Source organism: Enhydra lutris, unplaced genomic scaffold, assembly GCF_002288905.1.
Source record: "Enhydra lutris kenyoni isolate GAN:26980312 unplaced genomic scaffold, ASM228890v2 scaffoldscaffold81, whole genome shotgun sequence".
In the NCBI taxonomy this organism is placed as follows: Eukaryota; Metazoa; Chordata; class Mammalia; order Carnivora; family Mustelidae; genus Enhydra; species Enhydra lutris.
The window spans coordinates 442,177-454,204 of record NW_019154165.1 but is presented as its reverse complement, the minus strand read 5'-3'; the positions used below and the strand labels follow the sequence as shown (position 1 = coordinate 454,204).

The 12,028-nt window shown below is 46.2% G+C and overlaps 1 protein-coding gene across 1 annotated transcript in view; it reads right to left on the bottom strand.

The window, feature by feature from the left end:
• LOC111161035 (histone deacetylase 8) overlaps positions 1–12,028 on the bottom strand; it is a 220,210-nt gene that overhangs the window by 24,140 nt on the left and 184,042 nt on the right. Inside the window, exon 10 of the mRNA XM_022524486.1 lies at positions 4,076–4,181. Coding sequence (XP_022380194.1) covers positions 4,076–4,181 — 106 coding nt within the window. The remainder of the gene's footprint in view (positions 1–4,075; positions 4,182–12,028) is intronic.

Here is a 12,028-nt window from a genome sequence, read left to right as displayed (position 1 = left end):
CCTATCTGTCTCCTTTCCTATTCCAGGCAAACTTGGGGTACAGTCTGGGAACTCACAGCAAGTGAGTTATAACCTTCAATTACAATGCCAACACATACTTGTGCATGCACAACCCTTCCTCTGCACTCAGCCACAGAAGGTTGCGTCTGGGTTGCAACAAGAAGCTTTTGTCCCCCTAGGGACCTTTACTCAATTCAAATGTCATCAGTACTAGGGACTAGAAAAACTCTACCCCTGTTTCCTCACACAGAGCCAGGCAGGCTTGGGGAGCTAGCCATCCCTGGGGATTGATCACATCAGCACTGTTCCAACTCTGGAAAGTTCAGTGTGAGCCAGCTCTTCTGGAGTACATCAACCAGAGGAAAGGCAAACAAGTCTAAGCACATGAAGATGGTGTGAGGATGATTTTACAGTAGTGGGCATGAGCTAAGCTGAACGATCCACACTTCCTTGTGAGCACTGACACATATCTTCGAGATTCACTGGCACTAGAAGAGCAATTTGTTAGAGCAATACATAGCTTTTTCCTGTATAAAGCTAACAGCTTGAATTGACTCTCCAAGGTTTTTTGTCTTTTTTTCCCTCTTAGAAAGACTAATGGGCAGTAAAGATGGGATAAGGTGAGGTCTAAATTTGCCTTTCCCTCCAGTCAACCTGTGGCACGTGGAACGTATCTCTATAAGATGAACCTCCCCAGGTTTGATCTTCAGTAGGTTAAAAAATCCCATCTTTTGTGCTTCTAGGGGAATGTGATGAGAAAGAGAAAAAAACCCAAGCTCAAGGCTGAACAAATTCAACTGAGACATACTGGCTAAACTCCCTCCCGTAGAGTGGAGCTTAATCCATCCACTCTATCATGGTCATTCCATCTTCCCAAATCAATCCATGCCTCCCCCCTCCTTTGTTTTTAATATGAGGGAAGGAGGCCAAGAGACACTGTGAGAAATGGCCAGCCTCACTGAGGTTTTAATATGCAAGTACAAATGACAAGTCATGTAGGCAGGTTCAGGAAAATCTTTCAGAATGTAGAAAATTCAGCAGCTTTTCCACACTGACCATTGTCATGGCAACGCACTATCTGATGGCAGCATGCGTCACCAGGCTGGAGGGGCACGGTCTCAGTATAGCAGGTTAGCCTGGCCATTTTTAGCAACATTTGGACTTCTTTCTAGCCTCATTTCTTCTTGGTTTAGCTGAATTTCTTTCTGGTTCTGGACTTGTGAGCTCTGCTCATTTGCATGGCTAGAACACAAGACTTTGTCAATATGAAGGAGATGGCTAAATGGAAAATCTGATAATTCCTAGTATTCTATAGCCAGTCTACTTGCTGTCTGCCCTCCCTGGCTCCTCCCCACCCACTCTCAGCCATTTAATTTCTTTTCTTCTCATCAGTTCTTTCCTCTACACAGTATTACCTCCCTCCACCCCCGCCCCAACAACTGTGACTCATCTACCAACACCTGCACTCTCATCATATTCCTTTTATTGTTTTTCTATTTTCTCATTTTTAACATACAGCATCCTAGGATCTTAGGATTAGAAGGAACCTTAATAATCTAGTACAATTGCCCTCCCCCAATGCAGGAACATGTCTATGATATGACAGTCAAGTGACTATCTAGCCTCTACTTGCAAGTCTCCAGGAACAGAGTCCTCATTCCTTTTTGGGCAGCCTGCTCCAGTTTGGGTAGCTCAAAATGTTAGAAAATTCCTCCTCCTACTGAATATAAATTCGCCTTTTTTATAATATTTACCCATGAGTCCTAGTTCTGTGCCCTGTGACCACATAAACTCTGCGACAGCCTCTCAGAGATATGAAATAAAGACCACATCTCCCTGGGTCTTCTTTTCTCCAAAAACCCCAGCTCCTCCAACCAGACCTCTTGGAACCTGGTCTACAGTCTTTTCTCCCTCCTGACTGACCAGTACCATGCTCCTGTTTGCCTAGAGCCCTTTTAAAGTGAGGATGATACTACATCAGCATGGCTGGAGGCCAACTTGTCCTGGAGACTCACACCAATGTCCCCATTGACTAAAATCCCTAGCTCTTTCAGACAAAATGCTGCTGAGTCATAACTTCCCATCTTGTGTGTGTCCAGTCGCTTCTGAGGACCCAATTCCTGGTCCATACATTTTCTCTCAGCTTAACGTCTCTGTACTGCTATCAGAATATTGTTTTAACCTGTCAGGACCTTCTAAAAACCTTGACTTACATGTAACTTACACATCCTCTAAGATTTTTGATGATCCCCCCCCCCCCCATCACCAACCCTCAAACTAATCTTTTATCTCAGGTCTTTTAAAAATGTATTCCTCTTTTGGGTTTCTTACCTTTCCTAGTTCTCTTCCCTTTGAATTACCTTCCTTATGTCTTCTCTCACTTGTCATTTCCATTTCCTCAATAGCAAGATGTCACCACTCTGGAGATATGTGTCTGGGTACGTGTGCAGGAAAGCATGAGGGCATACAGATATCTGCACATACGGAGGTGTGAGCAAGAACCTGCAGAGGCTTGTTTAGTTTATCTGTTTCTATTGCTTTGTCTGTACTCTACCAGGATTTAGAGCCTGGATCGGGGGTGGGGGGAGGGGATGGTAAGGTTGAAGGAAGAGGGGTAAGTAAGAAAAGTTGGTTCAGGATCAGTCCCAAAGGAAACAGGGAAGGTGTCCTGGGTCTGTGAGGGGCAGGAGGAAATTAGGGTGGGAGCACTAGTGTTAATCAGGGCTGCAGGAGAGTGAGAAGGACTGGCAAAGGGCGAGGAATAGAAAGAGTTGAAAGGCCTTAAAGACTGTACAAGGGAGGAGGATTTGGTTAGAAAGTGAGGATTTGTGGGGTTGGTATCCACCATGACTCCAGAGGGAGGTAGCTTGAAACTATAGGGTCAGGAGAAGGATGAGAGCTATGGGACACCTCACAGAGACAATAAGCCTTGCTGTGAGCATAGCCTTATAGGTCTATGACTTGTGAGCTTAGGGTATTTTCTCTGCCCAAAGGAGCCTGGGATGTGGAGTCCCTGCCTAAGGACTTGGCTGTTTTCACAGGCTGGACTCTACTAGAGGTTAGGGCCTTAATATAACCTTCAGCAAAGATGCCCCCCTAGGACACAGTGCCTTCCCTCAGACTAACTCTGGTACAGAATAGGCCTCCCTTTCATGCTGGTTTCTATTCCAACGAGGGAGTCAAAGGTAGGAGAATTGCTACTATCTTGGTCGTTATATGAATAAACATGGGAATTTCACTCTCCAAGATGGGCAATATGATACCCTTAGTCTCTTAATTCTACAAATAATTAGGACCCCCAAAATATGCACACATACATACAAATTCAATTAAATACGAAAATGGGTGCCAAAACGACTTTATAATAGTGTAGAGAAAGTGAACTGAGTTATGGAGCAGCAGCTGGGGCTTGGGGAGGGGCTCTACTGGAAAGCTAAGGGCAGCTTCCCCCGACAGCTAGTGGACAATGTGATCAAGATGATAATAACCCGATAGCTGCCATTTTCCCTCTGGCCAGAAGCCAGAACAGTTGTGGGCCAGCCGGAAGAAAGGGCAGGGTAGGGAGGCTTCTCCATCTCCAGTGCTCTGGGAAAAGACTGGGGAGCCTACTCTCAGGGCACCAGAATCCATACTATCCATTGTAGGCCTATGGTCTCTCAAGGCCAGATTGGACCATGGAACTATACAGGAACACAATGTCTGCGAGACCCTCCTTTCCCCTCCCTGAAGTCTGAAGAGGCTTGAACTTCCCTCACCTTCAAGAGGGTTTTACTGTTGTTCTTTTAAAAGAAAAAGCGTTCCAGGGCACACTTGAGAACTGGTTTTTCTCTGGAGGTGCCTCCAGATAAACCTTTTGTCCCCCTGAAGGTGACATTAGCTGGCCAAATGACAATTCCAGTCAGAGTGGCCAGTGTGGAATTCCAACGACAAGCTATCAGGCCAAGAAGATGTTTCCCTTCTAAGTCAGTGAAATGGTTAGCCACTAAAGACAAATGGTATTTGGGGAAGCCCCCAGCGACAGGCTACTGCAAGCTGGGTGCAATGAGGAGGGCAGAGCTTGAGGGGTGGTGCTCACCTTTGATGTAGTTGAGGATTTGCTGGACTCGGTGGGGCTCATTGCGGTCTGGCCGGCAGCTTGGCGTGATTTCCAACACGTAATCAGGACCATATGCTGTGAAAAACTGTAAGGAAAAGGGAAAGGCCAAAAAACAAACTAAACCACAGAAAACCTCCAAAGCAAACCACATACACACAGAACAACCGAAAGAAAACCACCAGTACTGACAAGGAAAGGGAGGCCCAGGGGCGCTGGGCAGGACGATTTGGCAGGAAAGGCCCGTGCTGGTGGTACCACTCCTCTTGTTCAAAAGCCCCAGGGACAGGTCACTGCTACATTATTTAGCATGTTGTTCAAGGTTCTCTCTGCTCGGGCATCCACTTTTCTCTCCAGCCTTAGTTCTTACTGCACCCTCCTCTCTGGCCACACTGGCCTGCCCTGGGCTCCCCCAAATCCCACCATGCTTTGCTCTCTCCTTAGGATCTCTGCCATCGCTCCTTGTTCGGGTTGCAAAGGCCCTGTCCTCAATTTCTGCTGCCTGTGAAAAACTTCCCCATCCTCCAGGCAGAGCTCAAATGTCACCTCCTTCACAAAGCTGTCCCTTATTTTCCACCAACCCCCAGAGTGTTCTTTTGGTACCTTAATTTTTTGGCCCATATTCAACAACGAGTGCTTGCCCGCCTGTCACACGTGGGTCACTGTGCTGGCTGCTGGGAGGACCATGAAGATGGGCAAGACCTCCTCTGGGATGCACTCGCTTCTCACAGGCGCATTCTGCCCCGGACAGAGATTGGTCAACAGTGACCTGAGCTCCCTGCACTGTCAGCTTCTGGAGGGCAGGCAGCACCTATGTCTTACTACCTCCTTGATCCTCACAGGCTAATGGCAGTTGCCTGCTAGTTTCGGCTGCCTTGAATTCCCTGACCCAGGAATGTCAAGCAAGCCTGGTTTCTCCAGTTTTTCTTTTCTTGTAGCAGAGTTTATTTGTTCTTTAAATTCAGGGAATCAAAATAAAGGTTTTTGGATTCTATTTCTAGCTCACTAGATGATTCCTTGTGACCTCTGGTAAGTCACAATATCTGATTCAGCTTCTCTATGAGGGCCCGCTTGGGGAAAAACACTCCACGACAAAGGGAATCATTCAATTGGGATAAGTCCTTGAATGGGAAGTATGCACAACTACTATTTCTGTTTAGTTTTTAACAGAAATAGTATTTGTGCATACTCTCTGGAGAAAGAGCATATGGTCCTTAACATTACGTGCTTTCAATAGTGATATTGTTAGGCAGTAAGTATAACAGGGGGATTCAAATTCCACGGGAAAAAATGGTAGAGAGCACATGAAAAAAGGGATGTGGATATGGGTCGTGAATTTGATGTCATTCAGAGAAGCCCAGGGTTATTGCCACTGCCACCAAATTATCCTTGTTAAGAGTCTGGATGTATATCTGGCACCATGGGAGATGTTGTGGAAGCATCTGTAAGGGTTCTAATGGCACCTTTGTGGAATCCATGGGAGTCATTTGACGGGTAGATGGCTTTTGCACATCCACAATGGAAAACTACACATTTAGTTAAAAGTAAAATGCCCAAGACTATCCCAGTGCTTATTATATTGCTTTTTTAAAAAAATGGACTGAAATAGAAAGGAAAGGGGGGCCTTGTTCCTTCCTGCTGGAATCATTTACTCTCTGATGCCTGGAGCCCTGAGTCCTGGAGACAGAAGAAGCCTTGAGCGGAGCTCATCTTCACCAAACCAATATATGGAAGAGACACAAGAGGGGTTACCCGGGGGGATACACCCAGAAACTGACCCCCCAGTATGATCAAAGAAACTTGACGGGTTTGTCAAGTTTTAGATAAGGAGGGCCCCTCAGTCCAAGTTCAAGGATCTCATGGGCTTGGCTCTGGAAGAGAAGGCTTCAAACAGGTGTTGCACTCTCTTCTTAGGCGACCTCTTTTCCTCCAGAGGGTGTCAAGTAGCACACTCATTCCACAGGTATGAAAAGATGGGTTTAGAGAGAGCGATAGAAGAAAGGCAGCTGCAATTGCCTTTAGTGCTTTGATGCTGGGAGTTTGGGTCCTCTCCCAGAGTGGCCACTTAAGTGACCACTGCTGGGACCCAAACTCCCAGCATCAAAGCACTATAAAAATCAGAGGCAGGGTGCCTCACTGAGATACGGGAAGAGAGAATGTTCTGCCTCCATCTATGGAGGCAGAGGCTCACCGCTGATCCTCTGTCAGCAAGACAGGTTGTGAGCTGTCTATTCAGGGCTGAGCGTTTGAAACAATACGTCTGCACTGTGAATGCCTACAGTGTGATTACCCATACCCTTCTGCTTTAGTTCCTTCTTTGACCAAGAGCGCGCAAGGTTGCAAGATGGACAGCTGGGGCCAGAACAGATTCCTATGTAACAGAACTCAGTTTGACTGGGATTGAGCCTCTCAATCTGGCTGCATTAGTTAGTACCTGGCTTTAACTGACCTATGAATAACCCCTTCCTTGCTGAGGCAGGCCGGCTGCTGCTAATAACCAAGTCTGGGTTCCTAAACATCTCTCCACCTTGGCCAATGAAAGAGTATTCCTGGGTCCTGCTTATTTGCACTGTTCTTAGGCTAGGGGACACTCATGATTCAAGAAGGTCCCTGTTTTGTGATCCAGTTCGACATGGCAGCTGGCTGGTCCTAGCCTTGGGAGGCTCTGTTTGAGGCTGAGGGAAGTGACAGGCACCTAAGGCAAAGGTGTTGCCCTATTCCCCGCTCTGTCTCCCTCATGGCAATTCTCTGTTTCTGTGTTATATTATGCTTTTATTTTGGCACTTGTTAGCGCTTTTCTACTAGACTATGAACTCTGCAGAGGCAGAAACTTCTGTCACATTCTTTGTTGAATTGAAGTCAAGTCATCAAAGGTTCTCCTTAAACCTTTATTTTAAAGTTACGTTGAATGAAATTCATTCACAAAAGATCTAGCTGGCTGTTCAGTTAATTCTGTGGAATAATGCAAAGAGCCAACTCATAGCATTAACAGCTTTTCTGGACTCTTGAGGCAGCATGATGAGGTGGAAAGAGCCCTGGCTTTAGAGTCAGACAGAGCTGGATGTTCTGTCAGGATTTAGTCATGTGCCTCAGGTGTGCTGCTTAATCTCTCTTTTGTCATTGCTACCAGAGGGCTGAGCAGAAATGCCGACCTGGCTGGGTTGTTAGAGATAACATGAACAAAAGGGCCTAGCACAGGGCCCAGACCATAGTAGGCCTTCAGTAAATGTGAACTCCCTCTTCCAGAGGCAAGAGGCCCTTGCCTAACTGAGGTGCCTCACCCATACCCAGGGGGATGTTGGGCCAAGTACTTGGGGTGGCTATGCAGAAAGAAGAACATGTTCCTCCTGCTAGACAAAGCCCAGCTGCCCCAGTGTCCTCTTTACTGGCCTAAACCATTAGCTCTGCCTCGGGCCTGTGGAGAAACTGACTTCTCTCACAGTTTCCTGCCCTATGCTCCTGCCACTTGTTACTGGAGAGGTTGGAAAGGAAATCTGATCACATAAGGCAAAGGAGATATTGGGGTGGAGGGATTTGGCCAGCACTAGAAATAGCTTGAGGCCCCACCCTGAAACTGCCTTGCAGCCCTGAAGAGGAAAGGAAATGGGCAAGCAGCAATCCCATTCCCAGACAGGTGGAGCAGGGATGAAAGAGGCCAGCTGGCCTTTTAGTCAAAACGCTGGCTTTGATCTCAGCAAAGGAAGGAGGGAGGTGCTAACCCTTCTCCACCCCTTCCCCTTTTCCCTCAGCACTCCTTTTGCTTTCTGAGTTTCAGTTGATACATTTTTGAGGGGAACATAGTAGCGGAAAGGAGGCAAATGGAGAGTCCGAAGTGGGGTTGAGGGATGGGAACTGAAGGTAATGGCGACTTTAGGGTAGTTGGTCCTTTCTTGACTCAAGAGTCAATGAATAAAGAAATGAAATAGCTCAGTTCTCATTCAGGTCAGCCCAGCTCAAGGCCCTTTTCTTGGTCACTCCTTTCCAGCTCTTGCTCACACAACACGAACAGTGTACACTTAGGTATTTGGCCAAGAAGATATTCAGAAGAAGTCTTAGATTTGCTTTTAGTCCTTCATAGTCCAATTTGGTCACGGGAGACCAAACCTGGAGCTACCAATCCTTTTATCCTTCTTCCTTCAATGTTTATTGAGTGCCTACTATGTGCCTGCCAAAGTAAGTTCATGAGTTACAAAGACAGTAAGATGTGTTTAGAAGGAAGAATTATTACAAAACAGTGTGATGACAGGTATAACAATAATACCAAAGATAAAAGTAATAAAAACATTTATTAAAGGCTTATATGTGTCAGGCACCTAAAGTATCTCAGCACTTTTTATGGGTTGACTAACTTAGTCCTCATAACCAACCCATATGGAGGTACTAGAATTATTTCCATTTTAAGATGAAGATCTGAAGTGTAGAGTAGTCAGATAACTTGACCGAGATCACACAGCATGTGTAGTGCTGAGATTCGAACCCAGGTCATTCTGGAGATCAGCACTACTTATAGGAACCTCTAGATTACCTCAGAAAAAGTGATGTATGTGTGTGTGTGTGTGTGTGTGTGTGTGAGGGTGGTCTGCAAATAGGGTAAGACGGCTCTCTTATCCCAAGAGAGCCTTGGGTAAAGGCAGTGAGTGTGGAACAGAACTGTACATTTTAGGCACTGAAATTAATTTGATATGGCTCAAGGGTAGGGCATAAGGAGAGTTAGGACATGAGGCTGGGGAGGCAGGCATGAGTTTCCCAGTGGGTGCTGCCCGCTGCCCACACTCAGGCATTTGGCCTTATTCCAGACTGGAAGGTTCATGAGGGCAGAACATTGTTTTACTTTCTGCTGTTTTGCCAGTTCCCAAAACAGTGCTTGCATCTAGTAGTTGGTAAATAACTATTTGTGGGAAAAGGAAATGAAAACTTGGGGGAGCTTATAAATGAGGGAATGGATAGGTCAGCTGTGTCCTTTAGAAGACTCACTGGCTACAGTGTGGAGAATGGAACAGCATTTGAGGGCAGGAATGCAAGGAGGGAGTCCAGTAAGAAGGCTGGTGCTAGAGCCATGATGAGTGGTATCTGGGTCAGAACCATAACAGTTGTGGGAGGAATGGAGAGATTGAAAAACTGAAATGATAGCATTAATAAGACTAAACAATGAATTGGGTGTGGAAAGTAAGGAAGGAGAGAAAGCCAAGGATGTTGGACCATTTAGGAGACGCATTAACGAGATGAGGAGTACAGGCAGAGGACAAGGGCTAGTGGCAAGGTGTACGTGTGTGTGGGGAGCTCAGCAGGTAGCATTTTGAGGGTCAGGATCCTAATGATATGGTGCTCTGGTATTTAGGAGAGAGGTTGGGCCTACAACATAGGATATGTGTTAGAGATTTCGGAGTTGTCAGTGACATTAAAGAATTGGAAGAGAATTGTCAGGGAACTGTCTTGGCTGGCAGGGGAGGCTTACTACAGAGTGAGAAGGGAAGAGAGGCAAGGAAAGAATCATGGGGAACAGCCAATACTTCAGAGGTGGACAGAGGGAGTGGAAACAATCCTGGCGACAATCTGAGATGCCACAGAGAGATTAAGTAAAAAGAGGGCAGTCTTCTGATTTGTCCACGGGAAGGAGAGCTTTGCTGTAGCCAAGTCAGTGGAAGGTGTGGACAAAGACTGGAAAGTCAGAACGGGAGGAAGTGGAGATGAGAATGATGGTACAAATACACTTTTTATTTTAAGAGTTTGACATAGGGGTGGGGTTGAGGTAGGGTGGGTGATTTAAGATGGGAGGGTCTTACCTATATTTATAGGCTGAGGATAAGGACCCTAGAATGTTTGTCTTTCTGGCCCCAGAGCTCCACAAAGGAAGAGTACTGTTTTATTCATATTTATCGTACCTTCAGCTCCTAGAATGGGGCCTGGAAAATAATAGGTGCTCAATTCACGTTTCTTTTTTCTTTTTTAAAGATTTTATTTATTTAACAGAGACACAGCGAGAGTGGGAACACAAGCAGGGGGAGTGGGAGGGAGAAGCAGGCTTCCCACTAAGCAGGGAGCCCGACCCGGGGCTCCACCCCAGGACCCTGGGATCATGACCAGAGCTGAAGGCAGACACTTAACGACTAAGCCACCTTGGCGCCCCTCAATTCATGTTTCTTGAATGAAGGAAATGAAATGTGTTTGGGATTCTGAGAAGATTCGCATCCAGTAGAATTAGGGTCTTGAAAGACAGGGTGATTGCAAACAGGCAGGAACGGGGTAGGGTGGGAGGTAGTCAGTGGAGGCAAGAGAATGCTGGACAAATCTGGGGACCAGCGAGTATTATAAAGTTAGGTAAAGTTGGTAAAGGAGAGCATGGGAGGCCTGAATCCCAGGTTGAGGAGACAAAACTTGCTGTGACAGGCACTGGGACAGCCTCGATTAGATCTATGCCTTAGGAAACGTGGGAGCAAACGTAGAAAGGTTGGGTGACCAGTGTGGAGGCTTTTGCAATAGTTCAAGGGGGAGATAACGAGAGCCTGAACAAGGGTGACTGCTGTGGAGATGGAAAGAAGGGGAAAGAGACATTGTAAAGGTAGACTCACCAGGACTTTGGTAAGTGACTGGCTGGAGACGAAAGGAGAGAAGAGAAGGGAGAAGTCAAAGTTGACTCCTAGGCTTTAAGTCTGGCAAAGCGGGAGAATTCCTGTGCCCCTGACAGAGCTAGGGTAAATTAGCAGGAAGAGCTAGTATGGCTAAGAGAAGGTGATGGGATTGGGTTTAGTGGGGTCTGAGATGGCAGGAGGGAATCTGGGTCACTGTGTCTAGCAGGCAGCTGAAGATGTGATGATGGTGAATGGAAGAGAGGTCATGGCTGAAGACTAAGGTGGTAAGGGGATAAAAAGATCCAGGGAATAGGCAGAAAAAGAGCAGCTAGAGAAGAAGAAAGGGAACAGCAGAGTGAAATCTCACAGTCTTAGGGATGACATTCAGCATGAGGAAGATGTTTAAAGGAATACATTTGCCATGCTGGCAATGTGCTTCTGTGGCTGAGAATTCCTCTCTCCTAGTCAGTAGGGGAATATAGTGATACTGCTTCTAGACAGCCCTCTTTTTATTACTCCAAGTAGCTCTCAATTTTTTTTTTTATTGTTAACTCAAGGTTTGCCTTTCTCAAAAAATTAGACTTGATTCCACCAGGGTAAGCCCAAGGTCGGTGCCAATCCCTCTTACAGAACCCTGAGGCTTTACTTTGCTTTCAGTTGGGGAGGTTGGCTGGTTAGGTTGGCCCTAACCAGGAAGTGCATTTCTTGTCCTGAATTACTCTGTGAACAGAACTCATCACAACCAGAATAACATAGCACCAGCGCTTTGAACCATAATATGGTCTTGCATGATGCTTCTCAGTCTTTCCTATGTCACCAATTATTCCATCAAAGAACCTTGGCCCAACCATGATGGAAACAAAAAAGCTCTCCTTTCCCCAGAAAAAAACATTTCTGTTTACAGGAAGTTCAGTTATTATAGATATCACTTATGGTACATTTTACGAACACAAAATTGTGGTGGTATTATTATGAGTAAATTTTATTGCCCTGGCTTGATAACACAAAGACACAAAAATAATAACCCCATCAGTTGTTGGACTGAACTGGCAGGAAGCAACACATCAAAAGCAATTGCTTGTAGGCAGGGAAATGGGGAAGTAGGATTGTCCAGAGTATGATCAAGAGAGGTCGGGAAGATACAGCTATTGGAGATAAGATGTTACCATGGCGGACGTGAGGATAGAAACCAAGCATCCCGGGCTGCCTGGGTGGCTCAGTGGGTTAAGCCTCTGCCTTCAGCTCAGGTCATGATCTCAGGGTCCTGGGATCAAGTCCCACATCAGGCTCTCTGCTAGGTAGGGAGCCTGCTTCTTCCTCTCTCTCTCTCTCTCTCCACTTGTGATCTCTCTCTGTCAAATAAAAT